This window comes from Leucoraja erinacea, chromosome 27 (assembly GCF_028641065.1).
Source record: "Leucoraja erinacea ecotype New England chromosome 27, Leri_hhj_1, whole genome shotgun sequence".
Taxonomy (NCBI): domain Eukaryota; kingdom Metazoa; phylum Chordata; class Chondrichthyes; order Rajiformes; family Rajidae; genus Leucoraja; species Leucoraja erinaceus.
The window spans coordinates 32293796-32318005 of NC_073403.1; the positions used below are offsets into that span (position 1 = coordinate 32293796).

Genomic DNA, 24210 nt, shown 5'->3' on the forward strand with positions numbered 1-24210 from the left:
ACGACATCCTTCCCCCCCTCTCACCTGACAGTGAGGTGACGACCACTGGCTCTGGAAGGCCCATGGGTTGGGGACGAGTTGCTTCGACTAAGGTCTTCGACCGACCTATCCAAGGGCTTGCTCTTTTCAGAAGCAATTCCTCCATTATCCGTACTCTCCATGTCATGCCTGGAAAACAGGAAGAAGAAAGATATCCGACATAAACGGCGATCGCCCGTATTGTACTGGTGAACTAAATGTCTGAGGCTACACAAAACATGAAGTGGACAAAGCGTAACCCTTTCAGGACCGCCCCCATCATAAGCTGAGCAAGCCATAAAGCAACAGACTTGGTTTGAAAATGCATTGAGAGTTTGTAACAGTAACTGCAGTAAAACACCATCTGATTATCCCCATTGCAAGGAAAGTAAACCGCAATTTTAGTCTACTTTGCAAATCGAGTGAAATAAAGCATTTCTTAAAGCATTATGAAAGTTTTAAAGTGTTAGTGCAGAAGCCTTCTGCCAATGACTGCACATTGAGAGTTAGTGCTTTGAGAGTGGAGCCAGCACCAAGCACCACCACTGGCAGAATGAATGAACAACTGACAATACCTTTCCACATAACTCAAACTCCTCACAAAATTCCATGCAGTTTCTTTAAAAGATCTGAAAAACAAGACGGGATTCGGGTATTGAAACGTGAGCACATGGTTCGCCAAGCAGAGTGACATTGTTTGGAGACACGATTTGCTATCACACCAGATGCTGGGACACAAGTGGAAATGTCAGCTATCTCTTGGCCCCCATGGATATTGGATGTCCTTAGAGGAGGTATATGGTCTTCATCCACCTTAATTGCGAGGGGCATTGAATATGTCAGAAAGTCAGGATGCAGCTCTATAGGACATTGGTTGCACTGCATTTGGAGTTTTTCATGCAGTTCTGGTCGCCCCGTTACAGGAAAGCTTTGGAGAAGGTGCTGCGGTGGTTTACCAGATGGCTTCCTGGATTAGAGGGGTTCAGCTACACGGAGAGGTTGGATTGTTTTTTCTCGAATGTTAGAGGCTGAGGGGAGACTTGATTGAAGTATATAAAACTATGAGAAGCATAGATAGGGTAGACAAGCAGAACCTTTTTCCCAGGGAGGAATGGTGGATGAAATTTAATACAGAGAAGTGTGAGGTGTTGCATTTTGGGACATCTAACAAGGGCAGGACCAACACAGTAAATGGTAGGCCTCTGGGTAGTGTTGTAGAGCAGAGGGATCGAGGAGTGACGGTGCATGGTTCCTTGAAGGTCGAGTCGCAGGTAGATAAGGTGATCAAAAAAGCTTTTGGCACATTGGCCTTCATCAGTCAGAGTATTGAGTATAGAAGTTGGGAGGTCATATTGCAGTTGTATGACGTTGGTGAGACCGCATTTAGAATATTGTGTTCAGTTCTGGGCACCATGTTATAGGAAAGATATTGTCAAGCTTGAAAGAGTTCAGAGAAGATTTACGAGGATGTTGCCAGGACTAGAGGATGTGAGCTACTGGGAGAGGCTGAGTAGGCTGGAGTGCAGGAGGATGAGGGGTGATCTTATAGAGGTGTATAAAATCATGAGAGGAATAGATCGGGCAGATGCACAGTCTCTTGTCCAGAGTTGGGAAATTAAGGATCAGAGGAAGGTTCAAGGTGAAGGGGAATAGATTTAATTGGAATCTAAGGGGTAATATTTTCACACAAAGGGTGGTGGGTCTATGGAACAAGCTGCCAGAGGAGGTAGTTAAGGCTGGGATTATCCCATCATTTAAGAGGCAGTTATACAGGTACATGGATAGGACAAGTTTGGAGGGATATGGACCAAGAGCAGGCAAGTGGGACGAGTGTAGCTGGGACATTGTTGGCCGATGTGCACCTGTTGCCACACTGTATCACTCTATGACTCTATAGTTATAAGGTGAGAGGTGGAAATTTTAAAGAAGATGTGCGGGGCAAATTCTTTACACAAATTGTGGTGTGGGCCGAGAACATACTGCCAGGAGTGGTGGTGAAGGCAGATACCATAGTGGCTTTTAAGTGGCTTTTAGATAGGCACATGAAAGTGCAGAGAATAGAGGGATGTGGATCACGTGCAGGTAGATGAGTTCAACAGACCCTTCAGCCTACAATATCTGTGGCAAATGTAATGCCAAGACCAACTCTTGTCTGCCTGAACATAATCCCCCTTCCTCTGTTGCTGCTTATCCATATGCTGATCCAAAAGTCTCTTAAATGCCATGTCATATCTGCCTCAACCACCACCTTCAGCAGTACGTTCCAGGCACTCACTAACCTCTGTTTAAAAAAACTTGCCCTGCGCATCACCTACCCCTCTCACCTTAAAGCTATTCATTCATGTACTGTATTTGGTATCTCCTTCCCGGGCGGCACGGTGGCGCAGCGGTAGAGTTGCTGCCTTAGAATGCTTGCAGCGCCGGAGACCCAGGTTCAATCCTGACTATGGCTGCTGTCTGTACAGAGTTTGTACGTTCTCCCCGTGGGTTTTCTCCGAGATCTTTGGTTTCCTCCCACACTCCAAAGACATACATGTATGTAGGTAAATTGGCTTGGTAAATGTAAAAAGTGTCCTTGGTGTGTGTAGGGTACTATTGATATGCAGGGATCGCTGGTCAGCACGGACCCGGTGGGCTGAAGGGCCTGTTTCCGCGCTGTATCTGTAAAACTAAGACTAAAAAGATTCAGACTGTTTATCTTCTTTATGCCACTCATAATTTTATAGACTTCTATCAGGTCTCGCTGCAACCTCCTATATTCTAGAGAAACCAATTAAAGTCCATCGAACCTCTCCCTGTAACTAATACCCACTGATCCAGGTATCATTGTGATAATCCTATACACCCTTCTACAACTTCCACATCCTTCCAGTAATGGGACGGCCAGAACTGCACACAGTACTTCAAATGTGGCCTAACCAAAGTCCTATAAAGCTGCATCACGAGTCCCTGTTTCTTATACTCAATGGTAGACACAAAATGCGGGAGCAACTCAGCAGGACAGGCAACATCTCTGGGGAGAAGGAATGGGCAGCGTTTCAGGTCGAGACCGTTCTTCAGATGTCACAGGAGTGGGCGGGACAGAGATAGAATGAAGTCGGAGACAGTAAGACTGGTGGGAGAACTGGGAAGGGGAGGGGATGGAGAGGGAGGGAAAGCAAGGGCTATTTGAAGTTAGAGAAGTCAATGTTCATACTGCTGAGGTGGAAGCTGCCCAAGCAAAATATGAGGTGCTGTTCCTCCAATTTGCACTAGGCCTCACTCTGACAATGGAGGAGGCCCAGGACAGAAAGGTCAGATTGGGAATGAGAAGGGGAGTTAAAGTGCTGAGCAACCGTGAGATCAGGTAGGTTAAGGCGGACTGAGCGAAGGTGTTAAGTGAAGCGATCGCCGAGCCTGCGTTTAGTCTTGCTGATGTACAGAAGTTGACACCTGGAACAGCGGATACAGTAGATGAGGATGGAGGAGGTGCATGTGAACCTCTGCCTCACCTGAAAAGACTGTCGGGTCCTTGGACGGGATCGAGGGGGGAGGTATAGGGACAGGTGTTGAATCTACTGTGGTTGCAGGGAAAAGTACCTGGGGAGAGGGTGGTTTGGGTGGAAAGGGACGAGTTGACCAGGGAGTTGTGGAGGGAATGGTCTCTGTGGAAAGCATAAAAGGGTGGAGGTGGGAAGATGTGGCCAGTAGTGGGATCCCATTGGAGGTGGCGAAAGTGTTGGAGGACTATATGCTGTATGCGACGGCTGATGGGGTGGAAGGTGAGGACAAGGGAGACTCTGTCCTTGTTACGAGTGGGGGAAGGGGGAGCAAGAGCAGAGCTGCGGGATATCAAGGAGACCCTAGTGAGAGCCTCATCTATAATGGAAGAGGGGAACTTATACTCAATGTCCTGACCTATGAAAGCAAGCATACAATATGCCTCCTTTTACACTCTACTTGTGTTCTCGCTCTCTCTGGTCTCGGACTCCAAGATCCTTCTGTACATCAAAGCTGTTTAGGGCTATGCCATTAAATGTTGTGTTTTCCCCTTACATTTGACCTCCCAAAGTGCAACGACACCTCACACTTGCTCGGATTAAACTCCATCTGCCGCTTCTCTGCCCATTTCTGTAACTGATCACAGACCTTCAGCCTGTCCTTTGTCCTTCCACCACAATCATCTGTATTCTACCACTAAGCCAGTACTGGATCCATACAACAAAGCCACTGTTAACCCTGTGTTTCTGATTCTTCTGGATCAGTGTTCCATGGGTGTCATTATTCAATAGGTGTCTCACTAAATCCTTGTAGATAACATCCATCACCCACCCTCATCGATCACCTTCGCCACCTTTTCAAACTCGATCAAGTTAGTAAGACATAAACTGTCGTGCACGAAGCCGTGCTGACTAAATGTAGCAACAGAAATAGATAGAGTGGCATATGGTATGCTTGCCGTCATTGCCAGGGACATTGAGTGTAACAATCAGCAAGTCATGATGAGCTCTACAGGACATTGGTTACAGCATGATTGGAGTATTACATGCAGTTCTGGTCGCCCCATTAGTGGAAAGTTTGGAGAGGAGGCAGTGGAGGTTTACCAGAATGCTGCCTGGATGAGAGGCGTTCAGCTACAGGGAGAGGTTGGATTGTTGATATAGAAGTATATAAAATGATGTGAGGCATAAATAGGGTAGACAACCAGAGCCTTTTTCCCAGGGTGTAAATGTCCAACGCCAGAGGGCATAGCTGTAAGGTGGGAGGGGGAAAGTTTAATGGAGATGTGAGGGGCAAATTCTTTACACAGGATCCCTGAACGCATTGCCCGGGGTGGTTGTGAAGGCAGATACTATAGTGATGTTTTAAAGGCTTTTAGATAGACCCATGAAAGTGCAGAGAATAGAATAGAGGGATATGGATCATGTGCATGAAGATAAGTTTAGTTTAGCATAGCATCATGTCCAGCAAGAGCATTGTGGGCCGAAGGGCCAGTTCCTGTATTCTATTTTCTAACTGTCCATAATTAACACAAACGGAAGCGAATTCTATCCCGAAGAATCTTCTCCAATAGGTTCCCGACCATTGACGTGAGGCTCACCGGCCTATAATTCCCTGCATTCTCTCTATTTCCCTTCTTAAATAAAGGAACAACATTAGCTACTCCCCAGTCTTCCGGGCCTGTGGCTAGAGAGATGCAAACACTGTTGTCAATCTCCTCTTTTGCCTCTCTCAATAACCTGGTATCCCCCACCTGCTATTCTGGGGCTTATAATACAATTCCATTCGAGTGCTTGTACCTTTCTTTTTTCGCCTCAACCAACAAACCCTCTAGTATGTCCTCTCTGAGTGCCGTCTCACAGACTCCCTGACCAGTAACGCAACTCCTCCACTACCTTTGTCTCCCTCTCAATCATCTGAAACATCAAAACCTTGTAACTTTGAGCTGTCAGAAGTGTAACTGCCTTAGCAATGCCCTACTCTATAAGGAAAGAGAGAAAGGGTGAAACACTGCTCATGGAGACTGCTACTGCACTGTGCATCTAACAATACAAGAGTCTGTCCACCATGTCTACGCATTGCAGAAGAGAAGCTATCAGGAAGGCATATTGAATGTGGCATCTTTGTTGCTCAAGGAACTGAACACAGAAATAAAAAGATCAGTCTTTTAACAACCCTGCAAGGCAGAATAGATCTGTGAGCTACCTATTCAGTGAGGGACACAGGTGACTGGATTGATCCCTGGGATGAAGGGGTGCTGTCTGAGTGAAATAGATTGTGCCTGTACGTCGTGTCCAGGGTAGGGGAATCAAGAACCAGATTTAAGATGAAGGGGGGAAAATCTTATAGGAATCTGAGGGGTGGTGGGTGTATGGAACGAGCTGCCGGAAGAGGTAGTTGAGGCGGGGACTATCGCAAGTTTAAGAAGCAATTAGACAGGTACATGGAAAGTGTAGGAAGGAACTGCAAATGCTGGTTTACACCAAAGATAGACAAAAAATGCTGGAGTAACTCAGGGACCAGAGATGCTGCCTGTCCAGCATTTTGTTCGGTACATTTATTGGACAGGCTTATGGGTCAACAGTAGATGGGACATGTTGGTCGGTGTGGGCAAGTTGGGCTGAAGGCCCTAAATCCACACTGTATGATATGACGTATGCTGGAGTTAGAAGAATGAGAGATGGTCTTATTGAACGCTCTGGGAATCTGAGTGGTTTGATGGTGAAACTGCTGAGAGGATAATCCCAAGGCTCAGGGGAAAGAGGCTGAGATGATGGTGAATTACTTCTCTCCGAGGATTGTGTATCTGTGGAGACTTCTAGCCCAGGGAGACTGTGGAAGTTCATTCACAACATTCAGGGTGGAGATAGTCATTTTTTAGACTACCGAGAATCATAATTTTGGAGAAAAGGCAGGAACATGGAGTTGGGGGATCAAAGATTAGCTCAGTCAAAATCTTTTGGGATTATGGAGAAGCTTTATGAATGCTGAACAGTCTACTCCTGAAGCTATTTCATGTATTTGGTTCAGCTGCTGCTGCTGCTTATTATATATAGCACGCATAAATTAGACAAAACCAGCATTGAAGTCTAAGTGGTTTATGCATGATTGAATTAATGCCTTCAAACTCATTGCTAGCTTGAGTTATTATACACAATGCATGCCAGGACCAGCTTTTAATTTCTTTTATGGTTTGTGGTGAAGGTGGCGAGTTTGTTTAAATGCAGTGAAGATTGATGGGAGCTCACGGCATCAAGCAGTGTGTTCATACCCTCATTACTTTGCTTCTCATTATATTTGTTAGCAGATGAATTATTCAGTTCATAGCTAACTGCTGGTTTGCATGTGTAAGGCACTCACTGAAGTGAATATTGAAAGGTCAACAATTACTGAGCTTTGACAAACGTCAGGCCATTTTTTAAGTATCTAGATGAATGTGAAGTTCTCTGATATTAATGATGTTGCATAAGCTCTTTTTGACAGGCCAATACATACAGTCAATAATAAAAATACATTGAATGGACACAAATCAAAACGTCCTCATTGTTCAAAGCAAGACATCACGCCTTAATGACTACCGTCCAGTGGCCTTGACATCCATCATCATGATGTGCGTGGAGGCTGGTTATGGGACGCATTAAATCCAGCATACCTAGCCTTTGTTAAACACCAAGGGAAGTTGATTCGTACTGATTGGTACAGGTGTCAGGGGTTACGGGGAGAAGGCAGGAGAATGGCGTTGAGAGGGAAAGATAGATCAGTCATGAGTGAATGCCAGAGGAGACTTGATGAACTGAAAGGCCTACCTCTGCTCCTAGAACTTATGAACTTATAATATCAAAGGTGAGCTAAGAACATGACAGAGTACAGCACAGAAATAGGCCCTTTTTGGCCCACAATGTCCGTACCGATCAGGATGCCTAGGATTGAGGTACGTTTTCAAAGGACCCGACCCTAGAGTGGATTGTATTGGGTTAACCTTGGCCATCAGCCATTGGCATAGACCCTGGGCATAAATACAGCAGCAATACAGAGTGTGTGGATCTCCCCACACAAAGGACACTAGCGTCTTCGCATCATAATGGGCCACAAGTCATACGGTTCGTCACAGCAACTCATTGTGGAGAGAAGCTTGCATTTAAATCCGCGTTTAACCTGACCAGCTGGACGGCCCAGGTTCTGCCTTGTGCATCTCTCTGCCCAGATGTCCCATGCTAGAGTCCGCCATGTGTCTGAGTGAACGCTACCTGTGGACAATCTGAAGGACATAGCTTATGAATTCATCTGATATCCTTAAGGTACAGTGGATTGTTAATACATAGCAGCCTAGGTGTGACTGTCTATATAAGTATTCTGAATATGTGCAAGCAGTCTCAGGCCCACACAGGCAACATGACAATGGCCCAGTCAGAGTTATGTCCGGGCTTGATGCCATTGTCAGTCTGATCGCAGAAACAATTGCCACCATCGTCAAACTTCCTTCCCAGTAACGGACAGAGGCACAGAGAGTGTGGGGGCTGGTGGTCCAGCTGAAGTTAGAAAAACAGTTTTGAGCCCCATATCTGTGGAGGGATGTGCTGCAAATGGAGAGGGTTCAGAGGAGGTTTACCAGAATGATTCCAGCGGTGATTGGGCTAACGTAAGATGAACGTTTGATGGCACTGGTTCTTTACTCGCTGGAATCAAAAAGGATAGAGTGGACGTGGAGAGGATGTTTACACCAGAATAAAAGGACGTACCTTTAGAAAGCAGATGAGGAGGAATTGCTTTGGTCAGATGTGATAAGTCATTGGGTATATTGGGCAGAGATTGACAGATTCTTGATTAGAAGCAGTACAGTGGCGCAGTGGTAGAGCTACTGCTGACTACGGTTCCCGATATGGAGTTTGTACGTTCTCCTTGTGACCTGCGTGGGTTTTTTCTCCAAGATCTTCAGTTTAGTTATATAGAGATATCAGCGGGGATCGCTGGTATCTCTATATAACAAAGTCTTCGTCCGGCTTGTGCTGCCCACGATGTGTCAATCTGCTTTTCCTATCTTCTTCCAAACGCTAGGCCACAGCCTTCCCATTTTCACATATCCTACTCATATTTTTCCCGTCGTGGCGATAAACATCTTCCCGTTGCATTCCCACCTATACTTCCAAAATTATTAATCTATTAACTTTTAAAAACAGCCCCAAATTGCCATCCATTTCGGGAAAAAAGTGACAATGCACTCACAACGCAGGACGGGACACTCCAGGAGGGAGGGGCACTTCGCGGTGAACGAGGAGTGGCGGCGGCTGCTGGCGCCCGATGCCCGATGCCCGTACCTGGTGGGGAGGGTGGTGCCGCGGGCCCTGGCTGTAGCCGAGCCTGGAGCTGGAGCGGGAGTGAGGGCCGAGCCCGGGGGCTTGGGATGGGGCCTTGACCGGGGTTGAGAAAGAAGCCGCCACTGGAACCAAGGACAAGCCTGGGTCTGGGGTCAGGGACGAGCCCGGAGATGAATTCGGGGTCTGGACTGGAGCCCAGGCGATGGCCGAGTTGAAGGCTGGAGTCTACAGCCAGGGCCGGGGGGAGAAATCAGGAGGAGGGAGATGGGGAGGGTTGGGGGAGGAAGATGCCCCCTCTCTATCCACCATCACTCCCACCCTCTTTACCCCTCTCCCTCTCTACTCCCCTCCCCCTCCCTCTACCCTCCCACTCTACTCCCCTCCCCTCCTTCTCCCTCTCTATCCCCTCCCCTTCCCTCTCCCCCCTCCCTGTCCCTCTCTACCCCCCTCCCGCTCCCCCTCCCTGTTCCCTCCCTGTCCCCCTCCCTCTCAACCCCCTTCCCGCTCCCCCCTCCCTGTCCCTCTCTACCCCCCTCCCACTCCCCATCCCACTCTAACCCCTTCCCTCCCTGTCCCCCTCCCTCTCAACCCCTCTTCCTCTCTACCACCCCACCCTTTCTAGAGAGGGAAGAAGAGGAGGAGGAGGAGGGAGTGCTGGGGATTGAGGAGAAATGAGCCGCGCCTACGCAGTTGGGGGCTAAATGTGAGTGATGCAATATTGTGTTGGGGGCTATGCATGAGTGGTGGAATCTTCCATTGGGGGATCAGACCGAACAGGTCTGCACTTGGTCTAGTAAAATATAAAATTCTCCCTAGTGTGTGTGGAGGATCGCTGGTCAGTGTGGGCTCGATGGGCCGTAGGTCTTGTTTCCACGCTGTATCTTTAAACTAGTACGGGTGTCGGGATTATGGGGAGAAGGCAGGAGATGGGGTTGAGAGGGAAAGATTAATCAGCCATGATTGAATGGTAGAGTAGATTTGATGGGCTGAATGGCCTAATTCTGCTCCTATGACATGAACATGACTTTCTCCCATCCAGTTACATCCAGCGACGGCCGCATCCACAAAGGGAAAGGAATGCTGGCGGAGATAGTCATGGCAGTTGCCCAGGTTACCCGATGGGTCCTGAGGCAGGTCTGTCCCCTGGTGCTGATGCTGGCAGCTGCCCCAGATGCCTGACAAATGGCCATCACATTCACAGGTGCCTTTGGTTACATGGACTTTGCTGCACTTGTTAGAAAGAAGTCTGCCTCCAGACCAGAGAGATTGCATTTAAAACAGAACCGTGTTATCCGTAGTGTAAACGTGTGTTTTTTCTGTGAAGCAGACAAAACATGTTACTCCTGAATGGCAAAGGCCACTTGTTATTGTGGATACTGATAGGTATCTGTTATTCACTTTTACATATTGGGAGCGGTGCAAAGTAAGATTAGATTACTGTAGAGCCTGATGTTTTGAATCCTGTTCTTAAATCTGAGCTCTGGCATTTAAAATGCAGATGCGAGAAACTGCCAATGATGGAATCTTGAGAAAACTATAAAATGCTGGGGAAACTCAGCGGGTCAGCGAAACATCTGGGGAGGGAATGGACAGGGATGGTTGTGGCACGGTGATGCAGTGGTAGAGTTGCTGCCTCACAGCACCAACGACCCGGGCTCGATCCTGACTATGTTATTCCAAAGACGTACAGGTTTGTAGGTTAATTGGCTCGGTAAAATTGTAACTTGTTTGTAGGATAGTGCTAGTGTGCGGGGATCACTGGTTGGCGTGGACTCGGTGGTCTGAAGGGCCTGTTTCTGAAATGTATCTAAGTTTTGACTTAGAATCCGTCTTCAGACTCAGGGTCTGGAGTCTCCCGATCTGAAATGTTGCCTAAATGTTTCCCTCCTCAGATGTTGCCTGAGCTACTGAGTTCCTCCAGCACTTGGTGTTTAACTCAGGCATTGGCCCTTGTGATGGCAATAACATTCAAACAAAATGAAAAAGTTTACTGTAAAGATTGTGATGAAACATCTTTCATCTGACGTATTCTGTGTGCCTCTCTCAGCCAGCTGCGGCCTGACCTGCTGAGGATTTAGTTTAGCTTAGAGATACAGCGCGGAAACAGGGCCTATAGTCCACCGAGTTTGTGCCGACCAGAGATCCCCACACACTAGCACTATCCTACACACACTAGGGACAATTTACAGTTATACCAAGCCAATTAACCTACAATTAATCTACAAACCTGTATGTCTTTGGAGAGTGGGAGGAAACCGGAGATCCTGGAGAAACCCCCCGCAGGTCACAGGGAGAACGTACAAACTCTGTACAGCAAGCACCCGTAGTCAGGATCAAACCCTGGTCTCAGGTACTGTAAGGCAGCAACTCTACTGCTGCGCCACCCCGCCGCTCTTCCCAACCTTGTTGATTTTTTGTATCTGACCAGATGGAAGTGGTCAGTGTTTGGCCATGCTGCAGCCAGCTGTTACACCTTGCCTCTTGTCACACACAGCTCAGTGACACCAGCCCACAGCTCACACTGTCTGTTCCCCAACCGAGCGCCCAGGGTAGGCCAATGATCACACTGAATCGGCTGGCTCAGAGACACTGCGTGATGTATAGAGTGAGGATAATTAAAACCACAGGGATACTTGCAATGCAAACTACTGCATTACGAATATAGAGAGGTTGCTTGGTTTAACACACCACACTTTTCTGCAAAACAACTCCACGTTATGTTCTGAACCTGCTCCACCACTCAGTCACATCAAGGCTGCCCCTGCAGCTCATATCCGAGGTCCTGCCTGATCCCAGCGTCCTGATACTTCTACTGTCCATAATGAAGCACAGTCCTGTTACTCAACCACTGAGTATCCACTGCCCTCCCAGATACAGCATTACTCAGATTTACCTTTCCTGGTGTAAATAAATGTCACCTTCTTTGCATTAAAACAATAACTTTTCACTGTAAGGTTTTTATGGAAACAGACTCTCAGCTGCTGTCAATCTCACTTGCTGCCACTCATGGGATCAGCGCTGATTCTTGCAAACATCTGTAAGTCTTGCCCAATGTCCCTCAGCTCTTCCCATGACCCCACCCCAGTTACTTCCTCTGATTGCTCCACTCGTCAAAAGTTCATCTGATAGTCTTCCCTCCTTCGCTCACCGTGTCAGCCTTGGCTGCACAATTCAGGGACTACCAGGCTGAGAAACATGTCTAAGTCATGGTTTTATTCTTAACCTCCAACGCTTTGAACAGTTTCAACCACTGTCAGACTGTATGTGCCTTATATTTGATCCAGAAAAACCCCAGAGTGAGCAGGTTTTACACGACAGAAGGTACGTTTTGAAAATGTTGCAACTGAGCTGAGTTCTGGACTGTAGTCCATAAATGATATAAGACCCTCAGCGTACTTACGTGACAGCGCATTGTGCAAAGGACAAGTACTCCACCAACACATCCAGACCCTTGTTCTCCTCATTTAAAAACTCCTGCACCCAGCTACAAGAAAGGAAAACAAAACAGCAGTTAGTCAAATCCAATACAGTGGAGTTGCCCAAACAAGAATATTCCCAGAGTAACATAGGCGGAGCGAGGGGAATCTCCAACTTAGACACCTGCAGGTTTGAAATAATAAATGAATCAATGACAAAAAACCAGCTTGCTATGGTTCACGTGCCAGACACTCCCACCCAAAGACAGCTGCAATCAGTCTTCACAAACCTAATGCCTCTGACATACAGAAAAATACTTCCAGCCAAAGTGGCAAAGCACCACAGTGGTTCAGGAATGCGGATCAAAGAGTCAGCACAACACTGGTTCTTTGGTCCACTCAGTCCATGCCAGCCATTAGCCACCCATTTACACTGAACATATCCTAGTCCTATTTTATTCTACCTGCCCCCAATAATTGCCCCCAATCACCACTCACACATGAGTGACAGCATGGTGGCACAGTGGTAGAGTTGCTGCCTTACAGCCCCAGAGACCAGGTTCTATCCTGACTGCGGGTGCTGACTGTACGGAGTTAATACGTTCTCCCCGTGATCTATGTGGCTTTTCACCAGGGTCTCTGGTTTCATCTCACTCCAAAGACGTACTGGTATGTAGGCTAATTGGCTTTGATAAAATTGTAAATTGCCTCTAGTCAATTTAGGATAATGTTAGTGTGCGGGGATCACTGCTTGGCGCAGACTCGGTGTGCCGACTGGCCTATTTCCGCGCTGTATCTCTAAATTAAACTAAAGTAAATTAAAGTGACAATTTACAGGCACTTAATGTCTTTGGGATGTGGGAAACCAGAGCACCCAGAAGAGACCCAAATGCTCCGATGAAGAACATGTCAACTCCAAACACTCAGCACGTGAGTCAGAATTGAACCTGGGTCATCATAGATCAACTTGTGGGGAACTAGAGTCTACTAGCCGGCTACAGGACAGTAGGAGGTTCTCGAAGCACAAGGACCACATCCAATGCCCCTAGTTATCGGTTGGTTGCTGGGCATCTTTCCAGAGGATGTCAACCATTTCATTTGGACGGATGAAGATTTGAATCAAATGAAGATTGGCTCAAAGGCTTTATATGTCACCCCTCCATCAACCACCGCTGAATGGACGAAGCTGATGTTAGGAACCTTTGTCTGGACACATATCCATAAACTACAAATGAAATAACTGGTGTGTTTCTGCCAGTGCTGGTTGATGGAGGGATTGCAACTGGAATATTGACAGGGTGTCGAGGAACTTTTACCCTGCCATTAAGAGAACTTTATTCCTTGCAGTGCAGGAGGATGAGCAGCAATCTTATAGAGGTGTACAAAATCAAGAGGGTAATAGTTAGGTAAATGTGCAGTCTTTTATGCAGAGAAGGGGAATCAAGAGCCAGAGAATATAGGTTTGAGGTGTGAGTTGAAATTGAATAAATAGGAACGGAGGAGCAACTTTTTCACAGAGTATGGTGGGTGTATGGAATAAGCTGTCAGAGGAAGTAATTGAGGCAAGGACTATGGCAGCATTTAAAAGACCTTTGGACGGAGTAGACTTGATGAGCCTAATTCTGCTCCATGACATTGCGAACGTATGGACAGGTACATGGATAGGAAAGGTTTAGAAGGATATGGGCCAAACACAGACAGGTGGGACTGGTGGAGATGGAGCATGCTGGTCAGCATGGGCAAGTTGGGCCCACGGGCCTGTTTCTATGCTGTAGGACTGTATGTCTAGTTTCTGTACATCCTCCCGGCCTCCCAGATGTTGGCGGAACTGAGAATGAAAGATCATTTAATATGGATTGGATTTTCCGAGCAAAAGGTTGTGATGAATGCCATCCTGAAACCAGCTGTGATAGACGATGCTGAGTGCCGTTCAGACTTGTGAGCTGGTGCCTGGAGTGAAGTCCCTTGTGAGCCAGGGGCACTGACAAACACAGGCCTGGGCTGGGCCACTTTGCAACGTTAATGCTTCTGCTACATGAACACTGCCGATAGACAGGCCGCGAGCGTTACTCACCCAATGTGATTGGTCCTCAGTGAGATTTCCAGCTCCCGCAGCACCTGTGTTGACTCCTGCACTCGCCTCTTGAACTGCAGCACAGAGCAGGGGAGAGCAAGTCAGTGGCAGCATTGGAGCAGAGAGACCCCCACTGGTGCACCAGGACCAGCCCCCTTGAAACCCACTGTACTCGTGTCTGCACTGGATGTGTGGTGTGTGGAGTGTGGGTGTGTGGTGTGTGGTGTGTGGGGTGTGTGCAGTGTGGGTGTGTGCAGTGTGGGTGTGTGGAGTGAGGGTATGTGGGGGGTGTGGTGGTGTGTGTGGGGGTGTGTGGAGTGTGGGTGTGTGGGTGTTGGGGAGTGTGGGTGTGTGGGTGCTGTGGAGTGGGGGTGTGTGGAGAGTGGGTGGGTGTGCAGTGTGGGTGTGTGGAGAGTGGGGTGTGTGGAGTGAGTATGTGGTGTGTGTGTGTGTGTGTGTGGGGGAGTGTGGGTGTTGGGGAGTGTGGTGTGTGGGTGTGTGGGTATGCGGTGTGTGTGGGTATGTGAGGGTGTGTGGGTGTGTGGTGTGTGTGGTGTGTGGGTGTGTGGGTGTGGGTGTGTGGTGTGTGGGTGTGGGTGTGTGCAGTGTGGGTGTGTGCAGTGTGGGTGTGTGCAGTGTGGGTGTGTGGGTGTGTGGATGTGTGGAGTGGGTGTGTGGAGTGTGGGTGTTGGGGAGTGTGGGTGTGTGCAGTGTGGGTGTGTGGCGTGTGGGTGTGGGTGTGTGGAGAGTGGGTGCTAATGACTATACTGTAGGTGCTTTAGGCTATGGGTGCTGCATGCTACACCATGTCCCCACTCGGGGTCATGTTGCAGTTGCATATACAACGTTGGTGAGGCCACATTTAGTGTATTGTGTTCAGTTTTGGGCACCGTGTAATAGGAAAGATGTTGTCAAGCTGGAAAGGGTACAGAGAAGATTTACATGGGCATTGCCAGGACTCAAAGACCTGAGCTACAGGGAGAGATTGAACAGTCTAGAACTACTCCTTGGAGCGCAGGAGGATAAGGGGTGATCTATAGAGGTGTATAAAATCAGAGATAAACAGATCAGGGTGATGCAGTCTCATGCCCATAGTAGGGAAATCAAGAACCAAAGGACATAAGTACAAGGTGAATGGGGGAAGGTTTAATAGGAATCTGAGGGGTAACATTTTCACACAAAAGTTGGCGGGTGTATGGAACTAGCTGCCAGAGGAGGTAGTTGAGGCAGGGACTATTGCAAAGTTTAATAAACAGTTAGGCAGGAACATGGATAGAGCAGGTTTGGAGGGATATAGGCCAACGCAGGCAGGTGGGACTAGTGTAGCTGGGACATGTTGGCCAGTGTGGGCAAAGTTGGGCCGAAGGGCCTGTTTCCACACTGTATCACTCTATGACTCTGTGACTATGAAGGGTCTGTTTCCACACTGCATCACTCCATGACTTTGACTCACCCTGGCTCTCAGCATCTTACCTTTCTGACGCCGCCCTGGTCCAGGAAACCTCGGAGTTTCAGGATGTAAGCGTGCGGAGGGTTCTTTGCCTGGAACCGTTCCTGCAAAGCGAAGAACAACAATAAGCAGAGCGTTCAGCCCATGGAATCTGCAGCGGGTAGTTCCTCAGGATTGTGGGCTGAGCAAGGTTTGTAAATCCCATCTCTTCCACAGACGCTGCCTGACCTACTGAGGTACTCCAGCACTTTGTGTCCTTTTGGGGGTTAACATGCAGCTTTTGCAAGCAACACGGAAGACCACGGAAGACAGTTGGCTTTTATTTCCAAAGGATTTGACGTATAAAGTAAGGCTTAGAGTAATTAAAAATAAATCAAGAGTAACTCAGCAGGTCAGGCAGCATCTGTGGAGGACACGGAGAGATCAAGTTTCACATCGGGACCCCTGTCGCAATGGGGAAAAAGCTAGAAATGCGATCGAGGAGGCAAAGAGCAGGAGACCAGCAGGAATCAGAAGGGGAGCAATTGAGAACACCTGTCGGAGAGAGGAGGACAACCTTTCCAAAGTAGGTCTACTTTGAGGAGATTTAGCAGTGGAACAGACAACATGAATAGATAAGGTACTGCAGCTGCTGGGATCTTGAGCAAAACACAAGGTGCTGGAGTAACTCAGCGGTTCAGGCAGCATCTGTGGAGAGAATAGATAGACAACATTTTTGGTCAGGTTATAATGGGAGAGAAAGCTCAAAAAGAGAAGTGGGGTGGGAAAAGCAGTGAACAGCAGGAATCAGCGGAGGGAAGTGGTGAGAAAGGGTTTTTCAATTGAAGCTTTGGTGAAAGCAGAGACCAAGTACAATGTTGATTTCCTCACGTGCTCTGTACTAAAACAGGAATCTACATCTGCCAGCAATGTCCGATCTGACCCTGGCCTCCAGGCAGTCTCAATTACACCACTAATTTCCTTCCCTCTTTATCCACAACTGATATGGTGAAAGTCTATCAGACATCTCTACTAACTTTAATTAACCTGGATTGATTGTTCATAATCAGTTCTTATAGCGTTGCAGGGAAGCAAGCTGTTGTCGAGGCTTGAATTACTTGGTGGGGGATTATCATCTCACTATCACTGTGCCTTCCAGCTGGGATCCGATAGCCTGCTCTCGGCTGCCCTGAGTACGTGGGATGTCAGCCTGTAACCAACCGTCACAGCCCTGTACACGCACGCACACCCTGCTACCTGTCCCTGCAACAGCTGGCAAACACAGGGACAGTCTACATTCCTAATGCGCACATCCTTACCTGGAGGACGGTTTCTCTCAAATGATAACATTTCATCACATGTAGACCATTCTGGCCACCCATTCAGAACTGAGCAATTTTCCTGATCGAAGCAGAAGCCATCGGCTTTGTGATCAGATGTGAAAGTTCACGGTTCTCCTGAATGAGCTCCAGTCAGATAGACAGATGGACTCACAGATAGACAGCCCAGTTACTTCAAAACACATTGCAGAAAGTGTATGTTCAAACAGGCTCCTAGGAGGTCCAGATCACACATTGGGGAAACTCACTCAGATTGCTTATAGAATAGAATAGGTTCTTTATTATCATTATAACATGTAAACATACAACAAAATTAAGAATGCCAACCAGTCAGTGCACCACTCACACATTATTGGACAGGCTAGATGCAGGAAGATTGTTCCCGATGTTGGGGAAGTCCAGGACAAGGGGTCACAGCTTAAGGATAAAGGAGAAATCCTTTAAAACCGAGATGAGAAGAACTTTTTTCACGCAGAGAGTGGTGAATCTCTGGAACTCTCTGCCACAGAGGGTAGTTGAGGCCAGTTCATTGGCTATATTTAAGAGGGAGTTAGATGTGGCCCTTGTGGCTAAGGGGATCAGGGGGTATGGAGAGAAGGCAGGTACGGGATACTGAGTTGGATGATCAGCCATGATCATATTGAATGGCGGTGCAGGCTCGAAGGGCCGAATGGCCTACTCCTGCACCTAATTTCTATGTTTCTATGTTTCTATTATCTAAAAGCTAACGATACGTGAAAGAGAAATATCTGAAATAAACAACTAAAATAAATAACATGAAAAAAACAAGCATAAACACACAACCATACATTCTTCTGTCGATAGCACAATCCCTTTGGTATGTAGCGCACCTGCGCTCATTTGGTGGCTATATTAAGTGTAGTGGGATAAAAACTGTTGAGTCTGTTTGTCCTTGTCCTCATTGATCTGTACCGTCTGCCTGACGGCAACAGTTCAAACAGGGAGTGTCCGGGGTGGGAAATGTCCTTTATAATGTTCTGGGATTTCTTGAGACAGTGGGAACTGTGTAGGTCCTCCAAGGTGAGGAGAGGGCAGCCGACAATCCTCTGGGCGTTGTCAATAGCCCTGTGGAGCGCTTTCCTCTTAGCCGCAGTGCAGCTGGTGTACCACACGCATACACAGTATGTTAGTATGCTCTCTATGGAGCACCGATAAAAGGACAGCAGCAGTCTCTGGATGATGTTGTTCTTCCTGAGCACCCTCAGGAAGTGCAGTCTCTGCTGGACCTTTTTCAGCAGCGTAGAGGTGTTCACACTCCATGTCAGGTCCTCCTCAATGTGGATTCCCAGGAAGCGGAAATCCGCCACCCTCTCCACACAGTCCCCTCTGATGATTTATGGTGTAATGTCCGTTTTCTTCTTCCTGTAGTCTATTATGAGCTCCTTGGTCTTTGAGGTGCTGAGGAGCAGGTTATTCTCTCCACACCACACTGTCAGCTGTTCCACCTCATCCCTGTTGGCGTACTCATCCCAGAGATGAGCCCCACCACCGTGGTGTCATCCGCAAATTTGACAATGGTGTTGCTGTGGTGGGCGGGGGTGCAGTGATATGTGTAGATGGTGTAGAGCAGGGGGCTCAGTACGCAGCCCTGTGGAGAGTCGGTACTGAGGCTGAGGGCCGCGGATGTTTGATGGCCCACTTTGACTCTCTGGCTGCGACCCGACAGGAAGCTATTTATCCACATGCAGGTGGAGTGTGGAAGTCCCAGGTCCCCCAGTGTGTCCACAAGTTTGTGGGGAAGGATGGTGTTAAAAGCAGAGCTGTAGTCCACAAAGAGCATCCGCACGTAGCTCCCCCGCTGCTCCAGGTGGGACAGTGCAGCCTGGAGAGCTGTGGCTACAGCGTCCTCTGTGGATCTGTTCGCTCTATACGCAAACTGGTGGGGGTCAAAGCTTCGGGGCAGGAGTGATGTGATGTGACCCCGGACCAGTTTTTCAAAACACTTCATCACCACTGGTGTGCGTGCGACTGGCTGGTAGTCGTTGAGGCTGGAGATGTGGGTTTTTTTGGGCAAGGGGACTATGGTGGAGGACTTCAGACAGGGTGGGACAGTGGACTGGGCCAGAGACTGGTTGAAAATCCTCGTACAGACTCCAGCCAGCTGGTCTGCGCAGTCCTTCAGCACACGTCCAGCGATGGAAGGTGGTGGTGGTGGTGGTGGTTAGGTTTAGTATTGAACAGCTCTGGTGACTTTGACCAAAGCAACCATCACATTGACCAACTCATCAGTACTAGGGTCAACACCAGCAAACATTGAATGCAATACAAAGTCAGCAGGTCAGATGTGGAAGAATGGGGCTGATGTTTGTCAATTTGGAGCACCAAAGCTTGCAGTGGAGGGAAAAAAAAGACACAGAGTGTTGGAGTAACTGAATGGGCCAGTAGCATCTCTGGGGAACATGGATAGGTGACATTTTGGGTCAGGACCCTTCTTCAGACTGATTGTGGAGGGGGAAAGAAAACAGGAAGAGAGGAGACGTAGGACAAAACCTGTCTGGTAATAGGTGAAGTTTAAGAGGCTGAGGGATAATCTTATAGAGGTGTATGATCATCAGGGAAAGGGGAGATGTACAGCCTTTTACCCTAGACGGCATAGGTTTAAAGTGATTAAAGGAAAGATTTCATAGGAACCCGAGGGGCAACTTTTTCAGACATATGGAACAAGATACAGAGGAGGTAGTTGAGGCAGGTACTATTCACTACATATAAAAAAAAACATTGGCACAGGTACATGCATAAGAAAGGTTTAGAAGCAAATGGGGTAAATCTAGGCATCTCCATTAAACTTTGTCCCTCTCACCTTAAAGCTAGGCTCCCTGGTATTTGATTGGGAAAAGGGTTCTGCATGACTACCCCATCTATGCCTCTCATATGCCTATCAGGTCTTTCCATGACCATGGCATTCCCCAGAAAACAATCCAAGTCCGAACGTTCTCTCCCTATATCCAATACCCTCTAATCCGGGCATCATTCCGGTGAACCTCCTCTTCCCAAGCCTCCACATGGTTCCTGTAACAGGGCAACCAGAACTGCATGCAAGTCTCCAATTGCGTCCTCTAAAGCTACGTCATGACTTCCTGACTCTTATACTCAAGGCTCCAACCTATATAAACAAGCATAACATATACCTTCTTTACCTCTCTATCTACTCAAGCTGCCACTTTTAGGGAAGGATGGACGGACCCCAAGATCGCTCTGTACATCGGGTCGTGTGAAGCGTCATGCCATTAACTGTATATGTAAGCACGCAACTAAGTTACAGAGAAAGGTTGACCAAGTTAGGTCTTTGTTCTTTAGAGCGCAGAAGGTTAAGGGGGGACTTGATAGAGGTTTTTAAAATGATGAGAGGGATAGACAGAGTTGACGTGGATAAGCTTTTCCCATTGAGAGTAGTGAAGATTCAAACAAGAGGACATGACTTGAGAATTAAGGGACAGAAGTTTAAGGGTAACATGAGGGGGAACTTCTTTACTCAGAGAGTGGTAGCGGTGTGGAATGAGCTTCCAGTGGAATTAGTGGGGGCAGGTTCGATTTCATCATTTAAAAATAAATTGGATAGGTATATGGACGGGAAAGGAATGGAGCGTTATGGTCTGAGTACAGGTAGATGGGACTAGGGGAAAATAAGTGTTCGGCACGGACTTGTAGGGCCGAGATGGCCTGTTTCTGTGCTGTAATTGTTATATGGTTATATGGTATACTTTCTCCTTACATTCAACGTGCAACCCGAAGTGCAACATCTCACACGTGCTCGGATTAATCTCCATCTGCCCATTACTGTAGCTGATCTATAGCCCACATTATATTTTGACAGCCTCCCAACTGTCTGTGACCCCAGCAATCTTGATGTCGATATTGTGGGTTAAATAAAAATGTCATGATTTTAAAGAACCAGGGCATGTTGAGGGGTTAAAATGTAGATGAGCCATGATGTGACAAAAGGTGGCCATGTGAATGGACAGGTTGAAGAATGTGGAGTTATTGTCAAAGAGTCAAAGAGCATAGAAACAAGCCCTTCAGCCCTACTCGTCCATGCCATCCAAGATGCCTATACCGGTCTTGTTTCCCCTCATTTAGCCCATATTCCTCTCCTATCCATGTGTCTGTACAAATGTATTTAAAATGTTTTATAGTACCTGCCTCAGCTACTTCCTGGCATGGTATACCCATCACCCTCCGAGTGAAAAGGTTGTCCCTCAGGTTCCAATTAAATCTTATCTCAGGCCCACGGGTCCTGGCAACATCCTCATGGATCTTTGCGCTCTCACCAGCCAGTGGAGCCAAAAAAACAATCCCATAGCTGTTCCACCATTACAAGGCTGCTGGAGGGAGGGAAGGCAATGCTGTTGGAATCCTATCACATAACAGGGCTTCAACTTGCCTCTTCTGACAGTTTCTAGCCCAGTTAAACAACTGTGAACATGAGCTTCAGAGATGATGGCAGATCGTTGACCTAGCTCAGCGATCAAGAAAATGGTCAAAGTCATAAAGCATGGAAACAGGCCCTTTGGCCCAACTTGCCCACACTGACCAACATGCAATAATCCCACCTACCTGCATTTGGCCCATGTCCCTCGAAACCTGTCTATCCATGTACCTGTCTAAATGTTTCTTAAACGTTGTGATTGTCCCTGCCTCAACTACCTTCCCGGGCAGCTCGTTCCATACACCCACCACCCTTTGTGTGAAAAAGTTACCCCTCTGGTTCCTGTTCAATCGTACCCCTCTCATCTTAAACCTATGTCCTCTGGTCCTCAATTCCCCAACTCTGGGTCAGAGACACTGTACGTGTAATTGGGTCTATTCCTCTCATGATTTTGTATGCCAATGTGTTCACATAGATCACTACTGCTGCCACCCTCCTTCCATCTGAGTCAAGGAACAGAGACGGAACCAAGTGTTCACCATTGCAGCCTCTCAGTAACAAACAGTAAGGAACTCTGCTTATATCCAATCAAAGGTGGAGATGGACAGATTCTTGATAAGTACTGGTGTCAGGGGTTATGGGGAGAAGGCAGGAGAATGGGGGTGAAGGAGAAAGATAGATCAGCCATGATTGAATGACAGAGGAGACATGATGGGCCGAATGGCCTAATTCTGCTCCGAAAACCTATGAATTGATGAGCTTATGAACTAAGCAGGTTGAGCAGTATCTGTGCGGGTAATGGAGTTGTCAATGATTCAGGTGGAAACCCTGCTACACGCAGTACCCTGTCCTCACACAGACCCTCACGTCTGGTTTGCTTGTCAAATCGATCGCGACTGATCTGTTCTTTCACCTCGATTACTTCCCTGTTCCTTGACACCTCATACAAAGTTATCAGTAGTTAGACACAAAGTGTTGGAGTAACTCAGTGAGTCGGGCAGCATCTCTGGAGTAAAAGGAGGAAAAAGGAGGAAAAAGGTCCAGTCTGAAAAAGGGTCCCAAGCCGAAACGTCACTGCTTGACCCGCTGAGTTACTCCAACACTCTGTGAAACGTCACCCTGTGGTGGTACCTGTCGCCCTTGCAACGGCCCTATGAAGGTGGCACGGGACAGCAACATTTGTACTGGACATGGGGACCGGCAAGAGACTGTGTCCGTGGCGCACCTTAAGCCAGCCCATTTGGACTTGAGCGAGCCGGTTCAGGTGGCCCAGCCTCCTTGTCGCGGCCGCCTGCCGTCACGGGTTCCTGTATATTCTTCCGGGCAGGTCAAGGACTCTGTTCGGGCGGACGTGTTTACGCGGTCAGGCCGCCTTGTTTGACGTCCCATTCGTTTCAGTGCCTCTGGTTCTGGTGGGAGGGGGGGGGTCATGTGGCGGCACCTGGTGGCTAGCCACGGGTAGCGAACCCACAGCTCAGGAGGGAGGAGTTGAGCGTCTCGGAGTGGGAGGCGTTGGGTCAAGAGGTCTGACCCGGGGTATTTAAGGTCGGGTCATGCCCGGTCATGGGGTTGGAGTTGGAAGCAGCACACTGACAGTAATAAATGCCATTTCGTTGTTACAACTCGTTTTCGCTTCATTCTTGGCTGGACTCCTGGAGTCCCCCGCTACAACCAATCCTTTACTCCAGTGATGTTGCTTGACCCGCTGAGTTACTCCAGCACTTTGTGCCTATCTTTGGTATAAACCAGCATCTGCCTTCTATGTTTCTACAAACAGTTATGTCTCAGACAATTTTAACCTTCACTTGCTCTTTAGTGGGAATAAATCTTCCCGAGTTCACTTCTACATTTATAATTCCCTCTCACATTCCCCTTTAAAGAGGAAACACTTTCTTGGGAACCGCCTCACTGTAAGTTCCAGCATAATGGGGTGAATGTCAGATGCTTGTGGCAGTGTTTAACGGGGAGTGTGAAAGTGTCAGTGACCCTCACAGAGGTGGCTGTTGAGATGTCCACCAGCCTGTCACATGCTACGCCAGTGCAACAGTTGACACTCTCAGTTAGTTTAACACACTAACATTTACCAAATTCCAGTTAATACAAACTAAGGAAAGCCCTTCATCAGCTTTCTTATCTTGGTGTGCGCATAAATATTATTCCTATGCCTCTGGGCAGGCCAGATATCTGGCTGAACAACAGGTTTGATTTACAGACATGTCCACACATTGAGTTTCCCTTCCTCCCTTCCCCCTGAGATATGGCCCCCAAGCACCAGTTATAGCTAGATAACCAGAAACAATTCAAACACCAGATTTAGCTTACATATTTATGCAGAAGAGGACTGTTTTAAGCAATTTCTTCAATCCAAATATTTGAGAATGGTGTTGTGCTTTACAGAAGCCTGCCAACTCTGTACAGGCAGTCTGACTCCAATCCAGGCACTGCAAGGCAAAGGCTGTTGATGCCAGTAACATTAGTGAGTGTGGGTTCTTTAGATGACCCTTGCACCTGCCTGGATTTGTTTACACACAGGGCAACAATATCAGAATGTTGACCGCAAAAAAGAAGGCCATTTGGCCCATCTAGTCCGTGCCAGCTCTTGGCAAAAGCGGCAATTCCCCCTCAGCCCTCGCCCACACTTTGATGGTTAAATCTGTGTTGGCACAATTCAGTAGAATGTTCTGGAAATATCCCCACTCAACTGGAAGGCCCAAAGCAGGCGAGCCAGTCTGAAGACAGGTCTCGACCCAA

The 24210-nt window shown here is 47.8% G+C and overlaps 1 protein-coding gene across 1 annotated transcript in view; it reads right to left on the reverse strand.

The window, feature by feature from the left end:
• LOC129710407 (formin-like protein 1) overlaps positions 1–24210 on the reverse strand; it is a 265388-nt gene that overhangs the window by 107640 nt on the left and 133538 nt on the right. Inside the window, exons 3-7 of the mRNA XM_055657387.1 lie at positions 15777–15857; positions 14304–14377; positions 12214–12297; positions 594–647; positions 25–168 (exon numbers count right to left, since the gene is read on the reverse strand). Of these exons, the coding sequence (XP_055513362.1) occupies positions 25–168; positions 594–647; positions 12214–12297; positions 14304–14377; positions 15777–15857 (437 nt within the window). The remainder of the gene's footprint in view (positions 1–24; positions 169–593; positions 648–12213; positions 12298–14303; positions 14378–15776; positions 15858–24210) is intronic.